This window comes from Scyliorhinus canicula, chromosome 20 (assembly GCF_902713615.1).
Source record: "Scyliorhinus canicula chromosome 20, sScyCan1.1, whole genome shotgun sequence".
NCBI classification, from domain to species: domain Eukaryota; kingdom Metazoa; phylum Chordata; class Chondrichthyes; order Carcharhiniformes; family Scyliorhinidae; genus Scyliorhinus; species Scyliorhinus canicula.
This window is the reverse complement of record NC_052165.1, coordinates 43,803,173-43,828,050: the sequence shown is the minus strand read 5'-3', so window position 1 is coordinate 43,828,050 and position 24,878 is coordinate 43,803,173. Positions and strand designations below refer to the sequence as shown.

The following is a 24,878-nucleotide window of genomic DNA, read 5'->3' as shown; positions in this document are numbered from 1 at the left end:
GCAAGTTAGGTGGATTGGCAATGCTAAATTGCCCCTTAATTGGAAAAATGAATTGAGTACCCTAAATTTATAGAAAACAAAAATCATTGACGGTGGCAGGGCAGTTTGAGAGAGCTGTTAATAAAACATACAGCATCCTGGACTTTATTATTAAGGTATTATTGGTGTACAAGAGCAAAGAGGTTATGCTGAATCTATAAAAGTCACCATTAGCCTCTCCGAGAGTATTGGATCCAGTGGTGGGTGTCGCGCTTTAGGAAAGATCTGAAGACCTGTGACAAAGTGCAGAAAGATTCATGGGAATTGTTCCAGAGATGAGGAACTTGAGTTATGATCAATTAGAGTTAAGACTATTTTCTTTAGAGAAAGGAAAGTTGAGTGGAAATTGGATAGACTTATTCAAAATTATGACTGATCTGGGCAAAATAGATACAAAGAAACTCTCCCCACTCGTGAAAGGATCATGAATAAGGACAAGATTTACAGTAATAAGTAAAAATAACAAACGTGATGTGAGGAAAAATGTTTGACGCAACAAGTGGTTAGGGCCTGGAATACACTGCCTGAATATGGTGGAGGCAGATTCAATCAAAGCATTCAAAAGAGAATTAGACTTATCCGAAAAGCAAGGATGTGCAGGGTTACAGGGAGAAGACAAGAGGATGGCACTAGGTGAAATGCTAATTTGAGCCTTTTGAGCTGTAACAATTTTGCAATGCTGTTGCAGTGCATCTTGTAAATAGTATGCATTGAAGACACAATGAGTGAATGTTTAAGGTGGTGAATGGGTTGCCAGTCAAGTGAGCAACTTTGTCCTGGATAGTGTTGAACTTCTGTCGCTGGAGCTGCACTAATCCAGGCAAATAGAGTAATCCATCACACTGCACCTTGTAGATGGTGGACAAGCTTTGCGGAATTGGGAGGTATTACTCAATACAGAATACCCAGCCGCTGACCTGAGCAGTTCATGTGAATGCTAATTGAAATTCTACCCTATGCATCTTGTAAATGATTACAGATATCTCTAAGGTTATTCCACATTCCTTGAACCATTGGCCTCACCTCAACATGAGATCCACACTCAATGCCACCTGTCACAATGAACATGCTCTGAACCTGTCTGTTCAGCTGCACTAACTCACTATCTCAAAGCTGCGCTGCTCCACAGTTCTGTTTTATTCTGATCATTGGGACAGATGAATCCGGATGAGTACAGTACTGTTCCACTTGTCATCTGGAGGGATTCTTTTATTCTGTTGCAGTTCTGTGTGTTCACTAAACCCCTCATAAAGGGCAGGTCGTGCCTAACTAATTTAGTGGAATTTTTTTAGGACATTACCAGTGCGGTAGATAACGGGGAGCCAATGGATGTGGTACATCTGGATTTCCAGAAAGCATTTGACAAGATGCCACACACAAGGTTGCTGCATAAGATAAAGATGCATGGCATTAAGGGCAAAGTAGTACCATGGATAGAGGATTGGTTAATTAATAGAAAGCAAAGAGTGGGGATTAATGGCTGTTTCTCTGGTTGGCAATCAGTAGCTAGTGGTGTTGTTAAGGGATCAGTATTGAGCCCACAATTGTTCACAATTTACATAGATGATTTGGAGTTGGGAACCAAGGGCAATGTGTCCAATTTTGCAGACGAAACTAAGATGAGTGATAAAGCAAAAAATGCAGAGGATACCAGAAATCTACAGAGGGATTTGGATAGGTTAAGTGAATGGGCTAGGGTCCGGCAGATGGAATACAATGTTGACAAATGTGAGGTTATCCATTTTGGTAGGAATAACAGCGAAAGGGATTATTATTTAAATGATAAAATATTAAAACATGCTGCTGTGCAGAGAGACCTGGGTGTGCTCGTGCATGAGTCGCAAAAAGTTGGTTTGCAGGTGCAACAGGTGATTAAGAAAGCAAATGGAATTTTGTCCTTCATTGCTAGAGGGCTGGAGTTTAAGACTAGTGAGGCTATGCTGCAATTGTATAAGGTGTTAGTGAGGCCACACCTGGAGTATTGTGTTCAATTTTGGTCTCCTTACCTGAGAAAGGACGAACTGGCGCTCGAGAGTGTGCAGAGGAGATTCACTAGGTTAATTCAAGCGCTGAAGGGGTTGGATTACGAGGAGTGGTTGAGTAGACTGGGACTGTACTCATTGGAATTTAGAAGGATGAGGGGGGTCTTATAGAAACATATAAAATTATGAAGGGAATAGACAGGATAGATGCAGGCAGGTTGTTTCCACAGGCGGGTGAAAGCAGAACTAGGGGGCATAGCCTCAAAATAAGGCGAAGTAGATTTAGGACTGAGTTTAGGAGGAACTTCTTGACCCAAAGGGTTGTGAATCTATGGAATTCCTTGCCCAGTGAAGCAGTTGAGGCTCCTTCATTAAAAGTTTTTAAGATAAAGATAGATAGTTTTTTGAAGAATAAAGGGATTAAGGGTTATGGTGTTCGGGCTGGAAAGTGCTGAGTCCACAAAAGATCAGCCATGATCTCATTGAATGGCGGAGCAGGCCTGAGGGGCCATATGGCCTACTCCTGCTCCTAGTTCTTGTTATGTTCTCTTTGGTATTTTCTGAAAATTTTGAAATTGTATTTCCAATGCCTGAATCCAAATTATTTATATAAGTAGTGAACAACAGTGATCCCAAACACCAACACCCATGGGACTGCAGGATGAGGAAACATGCTAAAGGGAGGACAAGGCATCCATGGCTGACGAGGGAAGTCACGGACAGCATAAAAGCTAAAGAAAACATACAAAGTGGCGAGGGTTAGTGGGAAGCCAGAGAATTGGGAAGCCTTTAAAAGCGAGTAGAGGACAATTTTAAAAAAGCAATAAGAGGGGAGAAGATGAAATAAGAGTGCAAGCTAGCTAGTAATATAAAGGAAGATGGGAAGAGTTTTTTTTCAATATATAAAAGGTAAGAGAAAAGTAAAAATAGACATTGGACCACTGGAAATTTTGGTTGGAGAAGCAATAATAGGAAATAAAGAAATGACAGACAAGCTGGATAGTTACTTTGCATCAGTCTTTATGTAAGACACCAGTGGGATGCCAGAGCTCCGGGAGAACCATGGGGCAGAGATGAGTGCAGTGACCATTACTAAGGAGAAGGCTCTGGGGAAACCGAAAGGTCTGAAGGTGGATAGGTCACCTGGACCGGATGGACTACACCCAGGGTTCTAAAAGAGATAGCTCAGGAGATTGGTGACAATCTTTCAGGAATCACTGGAGGCAGGAAGGGTCCCATGGGACTGAAAAATGGCAAATGTAACCCCCTGTTTAAGAAGGGAGGGAGGCAGAAGACGGGAAATTATAGGCCGGTTAGCCTGATTTCGGTCATTGGTAAGATTTTAGAGTCCATTATTAAAGATGAGATCGCGAAGTACTTGGAAGTGCATGATAAAATGGGACGGAGTCAGCACGGCTTCGTCAGGGGGAGGTCATGTCTCGCAAATTTGTTCTTTGAGGAAATAACAAGGAAGTTAGACTAAGGAATGGACGTGATTTATTTAGATTTTCAGAAGGCCTTTGACAAGGTGCTGCATGGGAGACTATTAAATAAGTTAAGAGCCCATGGTGTTAAGGGTAAGATCCTGGCATGGATAGAGGATTGGCTGACTGGCAGAAGGCAGAGAGTGGGGATAAAGGGGTCTTTTTCAAGATGGCAGACGGTGACTAGTGGTGTACCTCAGCAGTCAGTGCTGGAACCACATCTTTTCACAATATACATTAATGATCTTGGAGAAAGGAACTGAAGGCTAGGTTTGCAGATGATACAAAGATCTATAAGTAGGTCAGGTAGTACTGAGGAAGCAGGTAGGCTGCAGAAGGACTTAGACAGGCTAGGAGTGGGGACAAAGAAGTGGCAGATGGAATACAATGTGGAAAAGCACTTTGGAAGGAGAAATGGAGGCATAGACTATTTTCTAAATGGGAAGATGCTTAGGAAATCAGAAGCACAAAGGGACTTGGCAGTCCTTGTTCATAATTCTCTTAAGGGGCGGCACAGTGGTTAGCATTGCTGAGGACCCAGGTTCAAATCCCGGCCCTGGGTCACTGTCTGAGGAGTTTGCACATTCTCCACGTGTCTGCGTGGGTTTCACCCCCACAACCCAAAGATGTGCAGATTAGGTGGATTGGCCACGTTAAATTGCCCCTTAATTGGAAAAAATGAATTGGATATCCTAAAATTTAAAAAAATAAAGAATTCTCTTAAGGTTAACGTGCAGGTTCAGTCGGCAGTTAAGATGGCAAATATTAGCATTCATTTTGAGAGGGCTAGAATACAAAACTAGGAATGTAGTTCTGAGACTATAATAAGGTTCTGGTCAGACCCCATTTGGAATATTGTGATCAGGGGCTGTTTAGCATCCCCGAATAGGTGCCGGAATGTGGCGACTAGGGGCTTTTCACAGTAACTTCATTGAAGCCTACTCGTGACAATAAGCGATTTTCATTTTTTTTTCAGTTTGAGGCCCCGTGTCTAAGGAAGGATATGCTGGCCTTGGAAAGGACCCAGAGGAGGTTCATAAGAATGATCCTTGGAATGAAGAGCTTGTCGTATGAGGAATGGTTGAGGACTCTGTGTCTGTACTCATTGGAGTTTAGAAGGATGAGGGGGGATCTTATTGAAACTTACAGGATACTGCGTGGCCTGGATAGAGTGGGTGGAGAGCATGTTTCCACTTGTAGGAAAAACTAGAAGCAGAGGACAATCTCAGACCAAAGGTACGATCCTTTAAAATAGAGATGAGGAGGAATTTCTTCAGCCAGAGGGTGGTGAATCTGTGGAACTCTTTGCCGCAGAAGGCTGTGGAGGCCAAATCACGGAGTGTCATTAAGACAGCGATAGATAGGTTTTTGATCAATATGGGGATCAGGGGTTATGGAGAGAGGGCAGGAGAATGGGGATGAGAAAAATATCAGCCATGATTGAATGGCGGAGCAGACTCAATGGGCCGAGTGGCCTAATTCTGCTCCTACGTCTTATGGGACATCATTGTCTGAGTAACCAAACATCTTCGGTTTTCTGTTCCTTTCTGTTTCTCATTCCCTAACTATATATCCTGGCCATAGTATTATGGATCAGTGTTTAGAAAACTCCAAAGTATATCATGGAGTTCACCTGACCCACAACTTTTAATAGAGTTTGGTTATCGGGAGTACAAGGGCCCACTTTACAGGTATGATGCAACAGAGAAAACAAAGTATTTTAAAAATAAAACAATGTTTATTCTATGAATTCAGTTTACATATTATAAACACACAGTAAACATCTTATCAACTGATACAAACACTGATACTTTCCCAAATACAATATTCTAGTAATTTTCCTTAGTAACTTTCCTAACAACATCCATAAGCCCAAGACACTTATTAACAAAGACAGCAGGTTTAAATTATCTACAGAAACGGGTATTACTTTGCAGTCACCAATGAGCTGAAGACATTCTTTAGCTTGTAGAAAGAAAGATCAATGCACACATCTGCTTGGTTCACATGCAGCTCTCCAACTGAAAGCGAAACTAAACACAGAGCCAAAACCAGTTTTCAGCACAGAAGTAAAAAGCAGAGCAGAGCCCAGCTCCACCCACACACTGACATCACTGTAGCTATTTGATAAACACCCATTTCTTAAAGGTACATCCCCCTGACACCTCCCCCCAAGAAAAATAAACCCATCAACTTCAAGATGGTTTCATTTTTAACCTCTTCACCCTTTCACTTTCCTTTAAGAAATACAGACAGTAAAATACTTTTTCATTTCGCAAAACAGAATGGGTATAATAACATATTCCATTTCAGTTCCTCCACCGAACCTGCTTCTCTTCATCACATTCGAGACAAAGCATCGGCTATCACGTTTTCTCATACTGCCACATGTATTATTTTTAAATGAAACGGCTGTAACAACAAACTCCATTGAAACAGTCTGGCATTGTTATTCCGGAATCACTCCAAAAACATCAATGAATTATGATCAGTATATATAATTGTGTCAGACGGATTGCTGGCCACATAAATGTGAAAATGTTGCAAAGCCAACACCAAGCTCAAAGCTTCCTTCTCAATCGTTGAATACTTCTTCTGGTGCATATTTAATTTCTGAGAAAAATAACCAATAGGCTGCTCTAGTCCTTCGTCAGCTTGTAGGAGCACCGCACCTACGCCTACATCACTCGCATCAACAGCCACTTTGAATGGTTTTGTGTAATTTGGGATGGCTAACACAGGAGCAGTGGTTAATGCAGCCTTCAGGCTGCCAAATGCCTGTTGACAATCTGCTGTCCACTGACATTTTGGCTCTGTGTTTAGTTTCGCTTTCAGTTGGAGAGCTGCATATGAACCAAGCAGATATCTGTATTGATCTTTCTCTCGACAGGAGCTGCAAAAATTTGGCACAAATTTTCAATAAAATCTACTCATGCCAAGAAATCGCATTATTTCCCTTCGTGTAAGGATATTTTAAACTCCCCAATAATTTTAGTTTTCACATCCCGTGGGACCATTCGACCCTGTCTGATTGTATTGCCAAGGAAAGTGGCTTGGGCTTTTCCAAATTCACTTTTGGCTAGGTTTACCACCCAAACCCACCTCCTGAAGTCGATTGAATAACTCCATCAGATGCTTCAAATGTTCTTTCTATGTCTGGCTAAAAATTACCAGATTGTAGATGGCACAACTGGGTAATCCTGAAACGATTTTGTTCGTTAACTGTTGAAATGTGGCTGGAGCGTTTTTCATGCCAACTGGCATAATGTGGAATTGGTATACACCATCTGGAGTCGCAAAAGCTGAAATCTCCTTCGACCTTTCAGAAATAGGTAACTGCCGGTAACCTTTAAGTAAATCCAGTTTGGAAATAAAAGCTGATTGTCCCACTTTCTCAATGCAATCTTCCAAGCGTGGAATTGGATAAGAGTCCGTTCCTGTAACTTCATTAACCTTTCTATCGTCCACACACAACCATTGGGTACCATCTGGTTTTGGTACCATCACTATGGGTGAGCTCCATTGGCTGCAACCCACTTCATTTATACAATTTTTAAGCATACTTTCAATTTCTTTGTTAACCTGTGCCAATTTTAAAGGGTCAAGTCTATATGGATGGTGTTTAATTGGAACAGTATTTTCCATATCTACATCATATATGGGGCTGTTTAGCACACTGGGCTAAATCACTGGCTTTGTAAAGCAGACCAAGGCAGGCCAGCAGTACGGTTCGATCCCTGAAGAGGCGCCGGAATGTGGCAACTAGGGGCTTTTCACAGTAACTTTTTTGAAGCCTACTTGTGACAATAAGCGATTTTCATTTTTCATATATAGCCATTTTAGTACTTCCCAACTTATCTCCACAAACTTGCCCATGTGATGTCAATAACTCTTTCAGGTCAGTCCTTTTTTCCTCTGGAAGGTAACTCAACAATTTATCCCAATTTTTAAGAACACCCTGGTTTTCCAATTTAATTTGAGGTATGTCAAATACAAAGTCATCTGAATTTGGTTCATCACTTTGAGTTAGAATCATTAAAACCTCCTCCTTTTGCTCCTTCCCTTTCAAAGTACCTTTTAAGGATATTCACATGACACACTCAGTGAGTTTTCCTTCTATCCAGCGTTCTTACCACATAATTCACCTCACAATTTCCTTTCAATCTGATAAGGTCTGCAAAACCTTGCTTTTAAAGGTTCACCTACCATTGGTAACAATGCTAAAACTTTATCTCCATTGACAAACACTATGAACTTTTCCTTTCTTTTCCGCTACCGGTTTCATCACATATTGTGTAACTTTTAAATGTTGTCTGAATTTGGTTGACTCATTAGGTGCATCCCTAATTTCAAACAGTACAAATGGAATTCCTTTATCCCAATCCTCTGAATAATCTTGACAATAAGCCCTCAACATTGTCTTTAATGTCTGATACCACCTTTCTAACGCTCCCTGCGATTCTGGATGATACGCAGTTGATTTAAATTGTTTTATTCCTAAGCTATCCACTTTGAATAACCTTGAGGTAAAATTTGATCCTTGATCCGATTGTATTTCTGTGAGTAGTCCATATCTAGTAAAGAATTCATGTAACTCCTCTACAATCTTTCTAGCTGTAATATTGCATACTGGAATGGCCTCTGGAAACCTAGTTTACACGTCCATTATAGTCAAAAGATATTGATTCCCACTTTTAGTTTTAGGAAGCGATCCTACACAATCAATTAAGACCCTTGTAAAAGGTTCCTCAAATGCTGGAATGGGTATTAAGGGTGCTGGTTTTATCACTACTTGAGGTTTCCCTATCACTTGACATGTGTGACATGATCGACAAAATTTAACTACATCTTTATGTAGTCCAGGCCAATAAAAAATTTTTTGGATTTTAGCTTAAATTTTCCTTACTCCCAAATGACCTCCCACTGGTACCTCATGTGCAACTAGCAATACCTCCTTTCTATACCGTACCGGCAATACTACTTGATGAACTGCTGCCCACATTTCATCCACCTGCAAATGTAAAGGTCTCCATTTTCTCATCAAGACATCATTTCTACGGTAATAGCATTCTATTATACACAATCTTCTTCTGTGTATGCTTTCTGATGCATCCATTTTATTTCTATATCTTTCTGTTGTAACTCTGCCACTTTTCCTGAACTAAAAATATCCGCCTCATCCACCACCTGTTCTTTTCCAACCATCTGATCAAAAATCGTTTCTGATAATTGCACTTCAACTTTATCTTCATTCTTTGATTTCTCCTCTTGACTTAACCTGACTTTGAGACCTTGTTACTACACAATCCGGAAAAATCGCAGGATATTCGTCCTTCAACACTTCAGTTTTCTGATTTTCATTGGCTTATCAACCACAGTAGGCATCACTCCCACCTGCAATACAGCTATATCATTACTCAAGATAAACTGTATTCCTGGACAAGATAGTTTCTCTATTACTCCACTACCACTTCACCACTCTTCACTGGACTTTCCAACCCTACCTTATATAATGGAACACTACTCTTCTCACCCGAAATTCCACATATTACCACCTTTTCTGGCAATATTCTTCCCAATCTACATAAGTCCTCCTCTCTTACCATTAAAGATTGACTAGCTCCCGTATCTCTTTAAATTGCGACTTCCTTACCTGCTCCTCCTGATACACGAGTAAACTTTACCCACACAAGTAAATTTTTTAAAGAGATCTGGCATCTTCTTATCAATCACCTCTTGATCAGGCTGTACAATCTTTTGCACCTCCTTCGCTTCACTTGGGATTTCCTTTACCACTTTAACAAACCCGACTGTCTTATCCTGTTTTACCACATCAGCCATCCCAGTGCCTTTCTTCAACCACCAACATTGTGACTTTACATGGCCTAGTTTATTACAGTGAAAACATTTAAAATTTTCATTTCTCTTCCACCCTCCTGGATTTCTTTTTTAATCTGAGGTACACTCTCCTAATTATCTGCCATCAGATCTCCTTTACCTCTACCACTTGAGTATTTCTCTTTTCCCCAGTTTATACACCTCACAGGCTGAAACTAATGTCAGAAACCAAGCTTTGATTTATGTACTAATTCATAATGAACCTCCCATTTCTGCTGCTAACCTCGCAGTTTTAACCCTCTGCTCTTCCACATGAGTTCTCACTACATCAGGAATTGAATTTTTAAACTCCTCCAAAAGTATAATTTCTCTGAGAGCTTCATATGTTTGGTCTATTTTCAAAGCCCTTATCCACCTATCAAAATTACTCTGTGCCTTTGAAACTCCATGTATGTTTGACCAGGTTCTTTCTTTAAATTTCTAAACCTTTATCTGTAGGCTTCAGGCACTAGTTCATATGCACCTAAGGTGGATTTTTTTCACCTCATATGTCCCAGATGCCTCCTCTGGTAGTGATGCAACCACTTCACTAGCCCTACCTACCAGCTTTGTCACACCCCTTAGATTAACTACCTTGAATTCGGCCAGTGGTCAGGGACAGGAGGGTGTGACTGAGTCAGTCAAGTAGAGGGATCCTAAACGTAGGGTTGCAAGAGCCTCAGCCCTTGTCCAACGGGTTCGAGATTCTTGCTCCCTGTGTGGACGAGGGCATGGAGAAAAGAGAAATGTAGTCGTAATCGGGGATAGTATGGTTAGGAGCATAGACACTGTTTCTATGTGATCAGGATCGAGAGTCCTGAAGGTTGTGTTGCCTACCTGGTGCCAGGGTTCAGTATTTATCATCTAAGCTGCTGAGTAACTTGGAGTGGAGGGGAAAGATCCAGTTATCATGGTTCAATAAGGTGGAATAAGGGTGGCATGGTAGCACAGTGGTTAGCATTGTTACTTCACAGTGCCAGGGGCCTGGGTTCGATTCCAGGCTTGGGTCACTGTCTGTGTGGAGTGTGCACATTCTCCCCGTGTCTGTGTGGGTTTTCTCTGGGTGCTCCGGTTTCCTCCCACAAGTCCCAAAAGACGTACTTAGGTGAATTGGACATTCTGAATTCTCCCTCAGTGTACGCGAACAGACATAGGAGTGTGGCAACGTGGAGATTTTCACAGGAACATCATTGCAGTGTTAATGCAAGTCTACTTGTGACATAATAAAGATCATTACATGTTAGGATAGAGTTTCTGCTGATGAAATATGAGAAGCTAGGGGCTAAATTAAAAAGCAGAACCAGAATGGTAATAATCTACGGATTACAATCTGAGCCATGACATAGGGTTAATAGGATTAAAGAGGTAAATGTGTGGCTCAAAGGTTGGTGTGGAAGAAATGGGTTCAAATTCATGGGACACTGGCACCAGTACTGGAGGAGGGAGCTGTTCCGATGGGACAGTTTCACCTGAATCATGCTGGGACCAGAGTCCTGCTGAATTGTATAACTGGGGGTGTAAATAGGTCTTTAAACTAAATAGTCAGATTGGGGTGAGGGGGGGTCAGTTTCATGGAAAATTTGAAAATCAAATTTAAAGGAGAAGGTAGGAGTGGAGGTTAGTGAAGAGGTGGACTGTTAGCAGAAAATGAAATGAAACGTGTGAACATCATATTGCACCAAGGAATCAGACAAGAGTAGGGAAATTTGATAATAGAACAAACTTAAAGGTTCTGTTTTTGAATGTACAAAGCATTCAGAACAAAATTAATGAGTTAACAATGCAAATAGAGACAAAGAGGTGAGGGATATAATTTGGTGGTGATTACTGAGACATGGGGCGGGATTCTTCTGTACCCAGCGGGGCGGGGGTTCCCGGAGGGACGGAGTGGCGTGCACCACTCTGCCATCGGCCCGCCCAAAAGCTGCGGGCTCCTCTGCACCTTCAGGGGCTAGGCCAGCGCCAGAGCGGTTTGCGCCACGCCAGCCGGGGCCAAAGGGACTCCGCTGGCCGGTGCGGGTCTGCGCATGCGCGGGGGGGGGGGGGGTTCACCTACGTGTCGGCCATCGTGGAGGCTGACACGGCCGGCACGTAGGAATAGGCCCGCCCGTGAATTGGTGGGCCCTGATCGTGGGCCAGATCACCGTGGGGGCACCCCCTGGGGCCAGATCGCCCCGTGCACCCCCCAGGATCCCGGAGCACGCCCGCGCTGCCAGGTCCCGCCGGTAAGGGACCTAGTCTAATTTACGCCAACGAGACTGGCAAAGAACGAGCGGGAGTACGGCCCATCGCGGGTCAGAGAATCGCCAGGGGTGGCCGCTGCGAGCAGCCACCGACCGGCATGACGCAATTCCTGCCCCCGCTGAATCTCTGGTGCCGGAGAATTCGGCGGCCAGTGGGGTGGGATTCACGCCACTCCCCGATGATTCTCCAACCCGAGATTCGCGCCCATGGTTACAAAGAGATTCAGTCTGGGAGTTGAATATTCAAGGGCACTCAGTATTTCAGAAAGATGGGGACCTCCCTCCGGGCCCTCGCCATGGCAGCACTCCCATCCCCACCCAAAAAACACTCCAGCAGCCCAGTGGTGACAGCCACCCTCCAATCCTGGAACCAACTGCGGCAGCAATTTGGCCTGAACAAAATGTCAGACAAGGCTCCCATCTGCAACAACCATAGGTTCAAACCAGCACTGACTGACGCCACCTTCAAAAGGTGGAGACAGGACGGGGGGACACTGACAGTCAGGGACCTATACACGGACGACAGGATCGCAACACTGGACGAACTGACAGAGAAATTTCAGCTAGCTGGGGGGAACGAGCTACGGTACCTGCAGCTCAAAAACTTCCTACGAAAGGAGACAAGGACGTACCCACAACCGCCACGACAGACACTACTGGAAGACCTACTGGACGCAAGTATCCTAGAGAAAGGGAACTGTAGTGACATGTATGGCCGACTGGTAGATAGGGACGACACCGTACTGGACGCAACAAGAAGGAAATGGGAGGACGACCTGGGGATGGAGATAGGGTGGGGACTCTGGAGCGAAGCACTGCATAGGGTCAACTCCACCTCCACGTGCGCAAGGCTCAGCCTGACGCAACTAAAAGTGGTACATAGAGCCCACTTAACGAGAAACCGTATGAGTAGGTTCTTCCCGGAGGTGGAGGACAGATGTGAGCGGTGCCAAAGAGGCCCGGCCAACCACGCCCACATGTTCTGGTCTTGCCCCAGACTTGTGGAGTACTGGACAGCCTTCTTCGAGGCTATGTCCAAAGTGGTGGGGGTGAGGGTGGAGCCATGCCCGATAGTGGCGGTCTTCGGGGTTTCAGACCAGCCAGATCTATTCCTGGGGAGGAGGGCGGACGCCCTTGCCTTTGCCTCCCTGATCGCCCGCCGTAGAATCATGTTTGGCTGGCGGTCAGCAGCACCGCCCAGAGCTGCAGACTGGCTGTCCGACCTCTCGGAATCTCTCCAAATGGAGAAAATCAAATTCGCCATCCGAGGGTCGGACGACGGCTTCCACAGAACGTGGGAGCCATTCATGCAATTGTTCCGGGACCTGTTTGTGGCCAACGTACAAGAGGAAGAATAGTCGGGGGAAGGTAGCCGGCGGGGAGGGGGGCTACGGGCTCGTTACGGGAGTTTGATGGCTAGCTAAGGCCCAAAACCAAACTAAATAAATGCCAATAAACAATGTTGGGGAATGTAAAATATGTATGCCGGCGAAGAGGGGGAGGCCACAGTTATTACTACGAAGATGCTCACCTGTAAATATATATGTTAATTTTTGTGTTTTTTTTTCTCTCTCTAACAATTTGTAATTTGTTCAATATAAAACATGAAAACTGAATAAAAAACATTTATAAAAAAAAAAAGTATTTCAGAAAGATGGATAGAAAGGAAAAGTAGTCTTGCTAGTAAAGGAATGGATCAGTGTTGTAGTAAGAAATGATATGGGCATTGGAAATCATGATGTGGAATCAGTCTGGGTAGAAATAAGAAATAGCAAACGAAAGAAGTCCCCAAGAAATAGCAAAGGAAAGAAGTCCCTTGTGGGAGTAATCTATGGATCCCCAAAAAGTAGTTCTGCAGTGAGGCACAGTATAAACCTGGAAATATTGGAGGCTTGTAAGAAAGGTAAGACGATAATCATGGATGATTTCAATATGCATAGTGTGTGGATTAATTGGCAAGGGTATCCTCGAGGGAGAGTACCGAATGTATTAGAAATTGTTTCTTGGAGCAATATGTTGTGGACCCAACCAGGCAGCAGGCTATTCTGGAGTTGGTATTGTGTAATAAGAAGGGATTAATTAATGGCCTAGTGGTTAAAGATCCTCTAGGGAAGAGTGATCATAGCAGGATAGCATTTCAATTCAAGGCACAGAACTGGAGTCCCACATTTGCATTCTGGTGTTAAACAAAGATAATTATGTCAGCATAATTTGGCACTAGTGGACTGAGCAGGAAAACTAAAAGTAGGACAGTTGATGAGCAGTAGCAGTTGTTTAAGGAGATATTCAATTCCTCCTAACTGAAATATATTCCAGAGAAGAAACATTGCAAGAGAGGGAAAAAAGCATCCATGGCTAAGCAAGGAATTTAAAGATAACATAAAGACAAGAAAATAAGGCATATCGTATTGCAAAGGCCAGTGGTAGGCTGGAAGATTGGCAAACTTTAAAAAATCAGCGAAGGGTTACTAAAACAGTAAGTTTCAAAAAGAAAATCAGAAATTTACAAATGGATATGAATAGGTTAGGTGAGTGGGCCAGCACTTGGCAGATGGAGTTTAATGTGGATGTATGGGTTATTCATTTTGATCGGAAAACTAGAAAAGCAACTTATTACCTAAATGGAAAGAAACTTCAGAGTGTTTCTGTGCAGAGGGATCTGGGTCTCCTCGTGCATGAATTGCAGAAAACTAGCTGCAGGTACATCTGGTAATAAGGAAGACAAATTAAATTTTGGCTTTCATAGCTAAAGGAATAGAGTATAAATCTAGAGAAGTGTTGCTGCAACTGTACAAGGCATTGGTGAGACTGGACCTGGAGTACTGTGTAGTTTCCAAAGATGAGGGATTATGAAGAGAGATTAAACAGTTTGGGCCGAGACTCTGAGTTTAGAAGCATCAGTGGAGATCTCATTGAGGTATAAAAGGTATTGACAAAGGAGACGTAAAGCGGATGTTGCCTTTTGTGGGGCAATCTCGAACGAGAGGTCACAGTTTTAGGATAAGGGGTAGCAAATTTAAAACAGACGAGGAGAGATTACTTCTCTTGTGAATCTGTGGAATTCATTATCCCAGAATGCGGTGGACATTGAGTAAATTTAAGAAGCAGATAGGCAGATTTTAAATTAGTCATGGGTTGAAGGTTATAATAATAATAATCTTTGTCACAAGTAGGCTTACATTAACACTGCGGTTAAGTTACTGTGAAAAGCCCCGAGTCACCTCATTCCAGCACCTGTTCGGGAACACAGAGGGTGAATTCAGAATGTCCAAATTACCTAGCAGCACGTCTTTCGGGACTTGTGAGAGGAAACCGGAGCACCCGGAGGAATTCCATGTAGACAGAGGGAAAACGTGCAGACTCCACACACACACACAGTGATCCAAGCCGGGAATTGAACCTGGGACCCTGGAGCTGTGAAGCAACAGTGCTGGAGAATGGGCTGGAAAGTGGAGTTGGGGCCGAGTGGAAATCAGCCATGATTTTATTGAATGGTGGAGCAGGCTTGAAGGGCTTAATTGCCTACTCCTACTTCTAGTTCTTATCTCCGCCTATGGTCACACAAAGACCCCACTGGAACTGGTTAGAAAATTCTGATGCTTTATATTCACATACTTATGAACCTACAAATAAGGAGTAGGCCACTCAGCCTCCTCTATCATTCAATTAGATCGTGGCTGATTTGATTGTGGCCTCAACGCCACATTCTAGCTTCCCGCTTCTCATCTTCATCTTTTAAGGGGTCTTTTTTTAAACTGTGTCCTAGTTCTAGTAAAATATGGGTGGGGATACCAAGAATTGAACCTAAGGCCTTATACGGGCAAATCAGCCAGACTGGGAACAACCTACATTCATGGGGACACTGACTCTTGGGACATGCATTGATGAAGCAGTATCACCTTTGGCCAAGTCACATGGTGCACATGGAATAACATCAAGCTGACTCTCAGGACCAAGATACTGGTTTACGAGGTCTATGTTCTCAACACCTTGTATGGCTGTGAAACGTGGACGACCTGCGGCTATCAAAAAGGAGGCTCAAAAACTTTCATCTTCATTGTTTGCACCACGTTCTGAGCACTCTGTGGAAGGTCAAAATCATAAATAGGGCAGATCCCACAGAAAATACCCAAGTAATTTACGAAAGAATTCGAGTTTGACAGCACTGTAGGTAGACCTTCATCACAGACAATAGCGATTCAAGGCAGCAGCTCACCAGCACCACTACCTTGTCAACAAATGTTGTCTTGCTAACAATGTCCATTTATCATATACAAATAAAAAGATAGTTTGTAAACACAGCATGTTACGATCTGGAATGTACTGCTTGAAAAGGCACTGGAAGCAGATCAAACAGGAACTTTCGAAAGAGCATTGATAAGTACAATTTTCAGAGTTATGGGGAACGAGCAGGAGTGAGATTAATTGGATAGCTCATTCAAAGAGTTGGAAGAGATATGATGGGCGAATGGCCTCTTCTTGTGCTATTTGATTTTATCAACACAGAAAAAACTTCTGTTTCCTTGTTACAGAGCCTGGTGGATAGATGACGGTAGACAAAAATCTGCAACTAGAGGAAAGGAAATAAATGGTGACAGAGGAGGATTATTTTATTTAATATTGTTTGTTCAAGGTATCTGAAAATAGTGTCAAGATAACATTGACAATTTTACATTAATTTGTTCATTACATCCAGTTTGCAAAAGTATTGCAAAAGTCTGTATTAAAGTTACTAAACTTGCAGGACCTGAAAGGCCCAAAATCAAACAATGCAATCCTTTTAACTGGATTCCAGCAAGAAATTCAAACGGAAATGGTTGCTTCACAGAACAAAATGATGATAGATACACCGAGTGGCATCTACCCGAGAGCTTGCCAAATCGAGAGAAAAAAAGAACAATCCCCCATGAAACTTACAAAGATGAGGTTCAGTTTTAATATGATTTTGTTGTTTAATTGTAGTTTTTAATTTAAAAAAAAATCACTAGCAATGCTTTAATCCAAAAATGATTTACCCAATAAGTCTTTGATTGTCATTTTCTTATAAGAATCAGAAACTTCTTCATGGTTTGTTTTCGAAATAATGTGTAAACTTATTGGTCATCCACTTCATAAATGTTCTATCAATCCTCCCCTTTTTGTGACACATCAACAATAGGAGATAGCGAATGTTTGCACGTTTCTTCAGCCAATGATTTTCTACGGGTAGACAGGAGCGGGAATGTATACCTATGCAACATAATGCAGTTAATATATTAAAGTTACAATGAATTGTTCAATGTATATTAGCTACAGCTTTTAACAAAGCCATCAGGTACTTATGCACGTTGTTATAAATGTTAGTATTGAATATCAATGGTTTGGATTTGTTGAGTGAACCAGGACACTGATGTACAGAAAAGAGGCAACAGATACTTTTTGTTTAAAATTTGTCACAATTATCCAGACAGTGCATCAGCAATGTTTTATTCAAAAAAAAATTGCAGTTACTGTCAACATTTAAAAAACAGTAAGTGATTAACTAGAATTTCAGAATCAAGTCCAGGGGCCAGGCCAAAGTATCGCAAAATTGGGAGATAGTAAAAGCATATTAGACCTATCTAATAAAATGAGAAATTAATTCACCTAACCAGAAAGGAAACCATTGCACTCATTGGCACAAAAACAGAAAATGTTGGAAAATCTCAGCAGGTCTGACAGCATCTGTGGAGAGAGAACAAAGTCAACGTTGAGCCTGGATGACTCTTCATCCGTTATCCAGACTTGAAACATATATAACATCTGTGAAGCTCTGTTCTCTCCACAGATGCTGTCAGACCTGCTAAGATTTTCCAGCATTTTCTGTTTCTGTTTTAGATTCCAGCATCTGCAATAATTTGCTTTTATCTTTGCACTCATTGGCAGTCTGAGCACTTTAAATAGAGGACATTATGAAACGAGCTTGCACAGAATGTACAGTCTGCAGCAGTACAGAAATCTAGTATAAAACTAGGTGAATTATAACCAGTCAGCAGCCAGCCTGAAAATCCCATCCAAAGTAATGGCATAATCTAACCATTTAATATTGAAACACTGCCCTTAATTTAATTATCCTGCCAGATGGAGAGTTAAAATTGGGGCTGTTGTTCTTCACTATAGTGTCAGACTTGATAATGAACCTATATGTCACAACCTCCAAAGTTTATAATGGAATCAGTCCATTCAACGCAGCCAGAATGTATATATCCTGGAAGCACATTGTCATGTTGACACCAGGGCTAAAGGTTAAATTGATAGGGCAGGTTGCACAGTCTTTTGCTTGTATATCCTAGAGTATAAAGGACTACGGGGCGATCGGATTGAGGTGTTTACGATGATTAAAGGAGTTACTTCTCCTGGTGGGGAAGTGATCTTAAAATTAGAGCTAGGCTGTCCAGGGGTGCTAACAGGAAGTGCTTCTTCAAACAGAGTGGAAATCTGGAACTCTTTTCCCATGGAAAGTATCAAGGTTGACGGTCAATTCGAATTTTCAAAACTGAGATCGATATATTTTTGTTGGACAAGGAATGGTATTATAGGATAGGAAACCAAGGTGGATAAATAGAGTTAAGATACAGCCATGATCTCACTGAACGATGGAATAGGCTTGAGGGGCTGAATGGCCTCTGTTTCTAAGTCTGTGTGTCATTCATTCTATATACAAGCATGCCACTGAATTGAAGGCACTATTGTTGTTCAAAAAAAAAGTCTTTACAAAACCGCTCCAGTATTTCTGGACAATACAAAGTTAACGAGAAAACATTTATGTAGATTCGATTTTAAGTTTAATTGAAAAAAGTAGAAAGACAATACAAGAAACAAAAGTGTTTGCATGGACCAAATTTCATTACTTTCCCACCCAGAAAGCAAAAGAAAATTGTAGATATATATATATATATAGATAACCTGAGGAACTTCACTTTTAACATCCAATTTTACAGTTATAAAGTTTTAGTGAGCAATAGTACAATCTAGTACATTAATCATTTCTTTATTTTCATTACTCGACTACTTAGCTTGTCTTATTACTAGACCAGAGTATATACCAACAACCTAAACTATTACATCTTACATTAACATTAGGAAAATTTGGCAGCTTCAATTAGTTAATAAATGGTTTCCATTACTTGTTTCGCTCGCTTTATAAAAAATACCTTCAAGCTTTCTAGCATCGCTATTGACAGCATTTATTGCCCTTCCCGACTTGCCCTTGGGAAGGTGGTGTTGAACCGCTGGAGTCCATGTATGTAGATACACCCACAGTTCAGTTAGGAAGGGAGTTCCAAAATTGTGACTCAGCGTTCATGAAAAACAGTGATTATGTAGTGTGAACCTTCTGTCTGTCTCAAAACATCAAACACCACCGACTGTTACAACTATAGTGGAATTTACTTGTTTAAATTCTTGAAAGCTCTCTTTATAAAATTTGTCTTCAAACCTTTCTCTGTTCTACAAGTATCCATATCTCCAACACCCCCGTGTTAATTTGATCAAGTAGCAATTGAAATATCAGATGGTTGGAGTTGAAGCTCTGGTCAGAAAGCATTGTGTGGTATTTGCATTATCAGTTTAAACATATTGCACAGTACAAGACTTGAGGTTAAAATTGTATTACAAAATTTGTGTAAAAAAAGTTAACTTTTTCTACACTGAGAAACTGCTTCATTACTCGGATGCAATCTTCACTCCGTCAAAGCTTGACCATTTCTCTAAAGCTGCCTTGCAGAACAAACAATAAAATTGAAATGGATAGAGCTACACAGCTGTAGCTTACAGTAATTCAAAGAAATTTGCCCATCAGGAGGAGGAAATTTGCCGTACACAAAACACTACCAGCATAAAACCACTGCCAGCATTCAACTGTTTATGTATGCATTAATACAATGTTCTTTTCTAACCACAGATGACATTGTCCCATTGGTGTTCCCTGTGCTGCTGTGCAGCTCTCGGGAAGGAAGCTACCTTGTTTGACAGTAGATTACTGGCAGGTAAATTGAATGTGTGCTCCCTGCTGCTTACTTCCTTCCATTGCCCCCATTTGCACGATTACTGGATGGCAACTCGGGAGCGATTCAGGTTCTGAACCATCTCCTCCCTTGTTCCACCAGCCTCCCTAAGAACACTTGAGTATTAAGTGTTAATTAACTCAGCACATTGCAGTCTATAACTCTGTGCTGCAAGGCATGGTAGGTTTCTGTCAATGTGACCGTCCCACCACCTGAGTCTATTCTGGAACATTCTTACATGGAGGTTTATTCCTGATTGTAGGACCTTGCATAGAAAGATGAATGGCGGAGGTTGAAATGATTTTGAGCTTTTTTGTGAAGGTTTGGAGCGACAATCTTATGCACTCAGATTTGGCAATAATGGACAAGTGACGAATTAACTCAATCTTTCTGAACTCATAATGAAATCATTTAAATGATAATTACAGGCCCTTCTAGATTAATAAGGTCTGGTTGGTTTAATGATTGATCGTGATTTCTGATACTAGATAATGGCTTGTTTTCACTTGTGTGGTCCCTCTCTGTCTCTTCCTCCTCCTTTTGGGCAAAATGTCAGTCATGATGGTTCTGAACCTGCTCAGGAGCTTGATGTGGAATTTGGAAGACCTTGATCTTGAGGTGTGATGCAATCTGAATGCAGACAGTGATGCAGTAAATCAGCAAATCACACAGGGAGAATATCTGAAAAGAAGCAAATAAGACTTAGATTTTTCATCTCATGCACCATTCAGCAACAACTTGCATTTATCTATCACCTTTAAAAGTGTAAAATGTTCCATAGTTGTTATTGAACAAAATTTGACATTGAGCCACATGAGGATACATTAGGGTGCTGAAAATCTGCATTAAAGAGGAAGGTTTTCAGGAACATCTTAGAAGAGGTTGAGGTTTAGGAAGGGAATTCCAGAGCTTGAGACCAAGACAGCTGAAGACAAGGCAACTAACGGTGGAGCGATTCTAATCAGTGGTGCTCATGGGGCTAGAATTGGAGTAGCACAAAGATGTTGGTGGGATACAGGTTGCAGAGATACTGAGAGATGGAGGTTACAGAGATACAGAGGGATGGAGGTTACAGATATACAGAGGGATGGAGTTTACAGTTTTACAGAAGGATGGAGGTTACAGAGATACAGAGGGATGGAGGTTACAGAGATACAGAGGGATGGAGGTTACAGAGATACAGAGAGATGGAGGTTACAGAGATACAGAGAGATGGAGGTTACAGAGATACAGAGGGATGGAGGTTACAGAGATACAGAGAGATGGAGGTTACAGAGATACAGAGAGATGGAGGTTACAGAGATACAGAGAGATGGAGGTTACAGAGATACAGAGGGATGGAGGTTACAGAGATACAGAGGGATGGAGGTTACAGAGATACAGAGGGATGGAGGTTACAGAGATACAGAGAGATGGAGGTTACAGAGATACAGAGGGATGGAGGTTACAGAGATACAGAGAGATGGAGGTTACAGAGATACAGAGAGATGGAGGTTACAGAGATACAGAGAGATGGAGGTTACAGAGATACAGAGGGATGGAGGTTACAGAGATACAGAGGGATGGAGGTTACAGAGATACAGAGGGATGGAGGTTACAGAGATACAGAGAGATGGAGGTTAGAGATACAGAGGGATGGAGGTTACAGAGATACAGAGAGATGGAGGTGACAGAGATACAGAGAGATGGAGGTTACAGAGAGATGGAGGTTACAGTTTTACAGAGAGATGGAGGTTACAGTTTTACAGAAGGATGAAGGTTACAGAGATACAGAGAGATGGAGGTTACAGAGATACAGAGAGATGGAGGTTACAGATACACAGAGAGATGGAGGTTACAGAGATACAGAGAGTTGGAGTTTACAGAGATACAGAGAGTTGGAGGTTACAGAGATAGAGAGATGGAGGTTACAGAGATAGAGAGATGGAGGTTACAGAGATACAGAGGGATGGAGGTTATAGAGATACAGAGGGATGGAGGTTACAGAGAGATGGAGGTTAGAGAGATGGAGGTTACAGTTTTACAGAAGGATGAAGGTTACAGAGATACAGAGAGATGGAGGTTACAGAGATACAGAGAGATGGAGTTTACAGAGATACAGAGGGATGGAGTTTACAGAGATACAGAGGGATGTAGGTTACAGAGATACAGAGAGATGGAGGTTACAGATACACAGAGAGATGGGGGTTACAGAGATACAGAGAGTTGGAGGTTACAGAGATAGAGAGATGGAGGTTATAGAGATACAGAGAGATGGAGGTTACAGAGATAGATGTTACAGAGATACAGAGGAATGGAGGTTACAGATACACAGAGAGATGGAGGTTACAGAGATACAGAGAGTTGGAGTTTACAGAGATACAGAGAGATGGAGGTTACAGAGATACAGAGAGATGGAGTTTACAGAGATACAGAGGGATGGAGTTTACAGAGATACAGAGGGATGTAGGTTACAGAGATACAGAGAGATGGAGGTTACAGATACACAGAGAGATGGGGGTTACAGAGATACAGAGAGTTGGAGGTTACAGAGATAGAGAGATGGAGGTTATAGAGATACAGAGAGATGGAGGTTACAGAGATAGATGTTACAGAGATACAGAGGAATGGAGGTTACAGATACACAGAGAGACAGAGGTTACAGATATACAGAGAGATGGAGGTTACAGAGATACAGAGGATGAAGGTGACAGAGAGATGGAGGTTACAGTTTTACAGAGAGATGGAGGTTACAGTTTTACAGAAGGATGAAGGTTACAGAGATACAGAGAGATGGAGGTTACAGAGATAGAGATGGAGGTTACAGAGATACAGAGGGATGGAGGTTATAGAGATACAGAGGGATGGAGGTTACAGAGAGATGGAGGTTACAGAGATACAGAAGGATGGAGTTTACAGAGATACAGAGGGATGGAGGTTACAGAGATACAGAGGGATGGAGGTTACAGAGATAAAGAGGGATGGAGGTTACAGAGATACAGAGGGATAGATGTTACAGAGATACAGAGGAATGGAGATTACAGATACACAGAGAGACAGAGGTTACAGATACACAGAGAGATGGAGGTTACAGAGATACAGAGGGATGGGTTACAGAGATACAGAGAGATGGAGGTTACAGAGATACAGAGGGATGAAGGTTACAGAGAGATGGAGGTTACAGTATTACAGAGAGAAGGAGGTTACAGTTTTACAGAAGGATGAAGGTTACAGAGATACAGAGAGATGGAGGTTAGAGATACAGAGAGATGGCGTTTACAGATATACGGAGGGATGGAGGTTACAGAGATACAGAGGGATGGAGGTTACAGAGATACCGAGGGATGGAGGTTACAGAGATACAGAGGGATGGAGGTTACAGAGATACAGAGGTTACAGAGATACAGAGGGATGGAGGTTACAGAGATACAGAGAGATGGAGGTTACAGAGATGCATAGAGATGGAGGTTACAGAGATACAAAGGGATGTAGTTTACAGAGATACAGCGATGGAGGTTACAGAGAGATGGAGGTTACAGTTTTACAGAGAGATGGAGGTTACAGTTTTACAGAAGGATGAAGGTTACAGAGACACAGAGAGATGGAGGTTACAGAGAGATGGAGGTTACAGATACACAGAGAGATGGAGGTTACAGATACACAGAGAGTTGGAGGTTACAGAGATACAGAGGGATGGAGGTTATAGAGATACAGAGGGATGGAGGTTACAGAGATACAGAGAGATGGAGTTTACAGAGATACAGAGGGATGGAGTTTACAGATATACAAAGGGATGTAGCTTACAGAGATACAGAGAGATGGAGGTTACAGATACACAGAGATGGGGGTTACAGAGATACAGAGAGTTGGAGGTTACAGAGAGATGTAGGTTATAGAGATACAGAGAGATGGAGGTTACAGAGATACAGAGGGATGGAGGTTATAGAGATACAGAGGGATGGAGGTTACAGAGAGATGGAGGTTACAGAGGTACAGAAGGATGGAGTTTACAGAGATACAGAGGGATGGAGGTTACAGAGATAAAGAGGGATGGAGGTTACAGAGATACAGAGGGATAGATGTTACAGAGCTACAGAGGAATGGAGGTTACAGAGATACAGAGGGATAGGTTACAGAGATACAGAGGGATGGGTTACAGAGATACAGAGGGATGGGTTACAGAGATACAGAGAGATGGAGGTTACAGAGATACAGAGGGATGAAGGTTACAGAGAGATGGAGGTTACAGTTTTACAGAGAGATGGAGGTTACAATTTTACAGAAGGATGGAGGTTACAGAGATACAGAGAGATGGAGGTTACAGAGATACAGAGAGATGGAGGTTACAGATATACAGAAGGATGGAGTTTACAGAGATACAGAGGGATGGAGGTTACAGAGATAAAGAGGGATGGAGATTACAGAGATACAGAGGGATAGATGTTACAGAGATACAGAGAGATGGAGGTTACAGATACACAGAGAGACAGAGGTTACAGATATACAGAGAGATGGGGGTTACAGAGATACAGAGGGATGGAGGTTACAGAGACACAGAGGGATGAAGGTTACAGAGATACCGAGGGATGGAGGTTACAGAGATACAGAGGGATGGAGGTTACAGAGATACAGAGGGATGGAGGTTACAGAGATACAGAGGGATGGAGGTTACAGATACACAGAGAGATGGAGGTTACAGAGATACAGTGAGATGGAGGTTACAGAGATACAGAAGGATGGAGTTTACAGAGATACACAGGGATGCAAGTTACAGAGATAAAGAGGGACAAGGCAATAGAGGGGAATAAAAACTGGGGGAAAAAATGTTAAAACCTGAAGCTTTATTGGACTGACAGCCGCTATAAATTAGTGAACATGGGGATGATTGGTGAAGTGGACCGGGTGTGATTTAGGATATGGGCAGCAGATTTTTGGATGAGCTGTAGAGTACAATATGGGTGGTCGGCTGTAGCTGAGTGTAGAGCTAACAAAAGCGTGAGTGAGGACTTCAGCAGCAGATAATAATAATCTTTATTGGTGTCACAAGTAGGCTTACATTAACACTGCAATGAAGTTGCTGCCAAAATCCCCTAGTCGCCACACTTTGGCATCTGTTCGGGTACACTGAGGGAGAAAACTAGTGCCCCACAAGGCTGTGTCCTCAGCCCCCTACTATACTCCTTATAAATCTACCACTGTATGGTCAACTTCCCCACCAATTCAATTTTCTAATTTGCTGATGACACCACC

General features: G+C 42.2%; 1 protein-coding gene across 2 annotated transcripts in view; it reads right to left on the bottom strand.

Moving 5' to 3' along the window:
• Positions 1–18,405: 18,405 nt before the first annotated feature.
• The window catches only part of chpt1 (choline phosphotransferase 1), a 32,316-nt gene continuing 25,843 nt past the window's right edge, over positions 18,406–24,878 (bottom strand). Inside the window, exon 8 of one of the 2 annotated variants that reach the window (XM_038781143.1) lies at positions 18,406–20,330. In XM_038781143.1, the coding sequence (XP_038637071.1) occupies positions 20,202–20,330 (129 nt within the window). In that variant the 3' untranslated portion in view covers positions 18,406–20,201. The remainder of the gene's footprint in view (positions 20,331–24,878) is intronic. The other variant, XM_038781144.1, reaches the window with a different exon arrangement.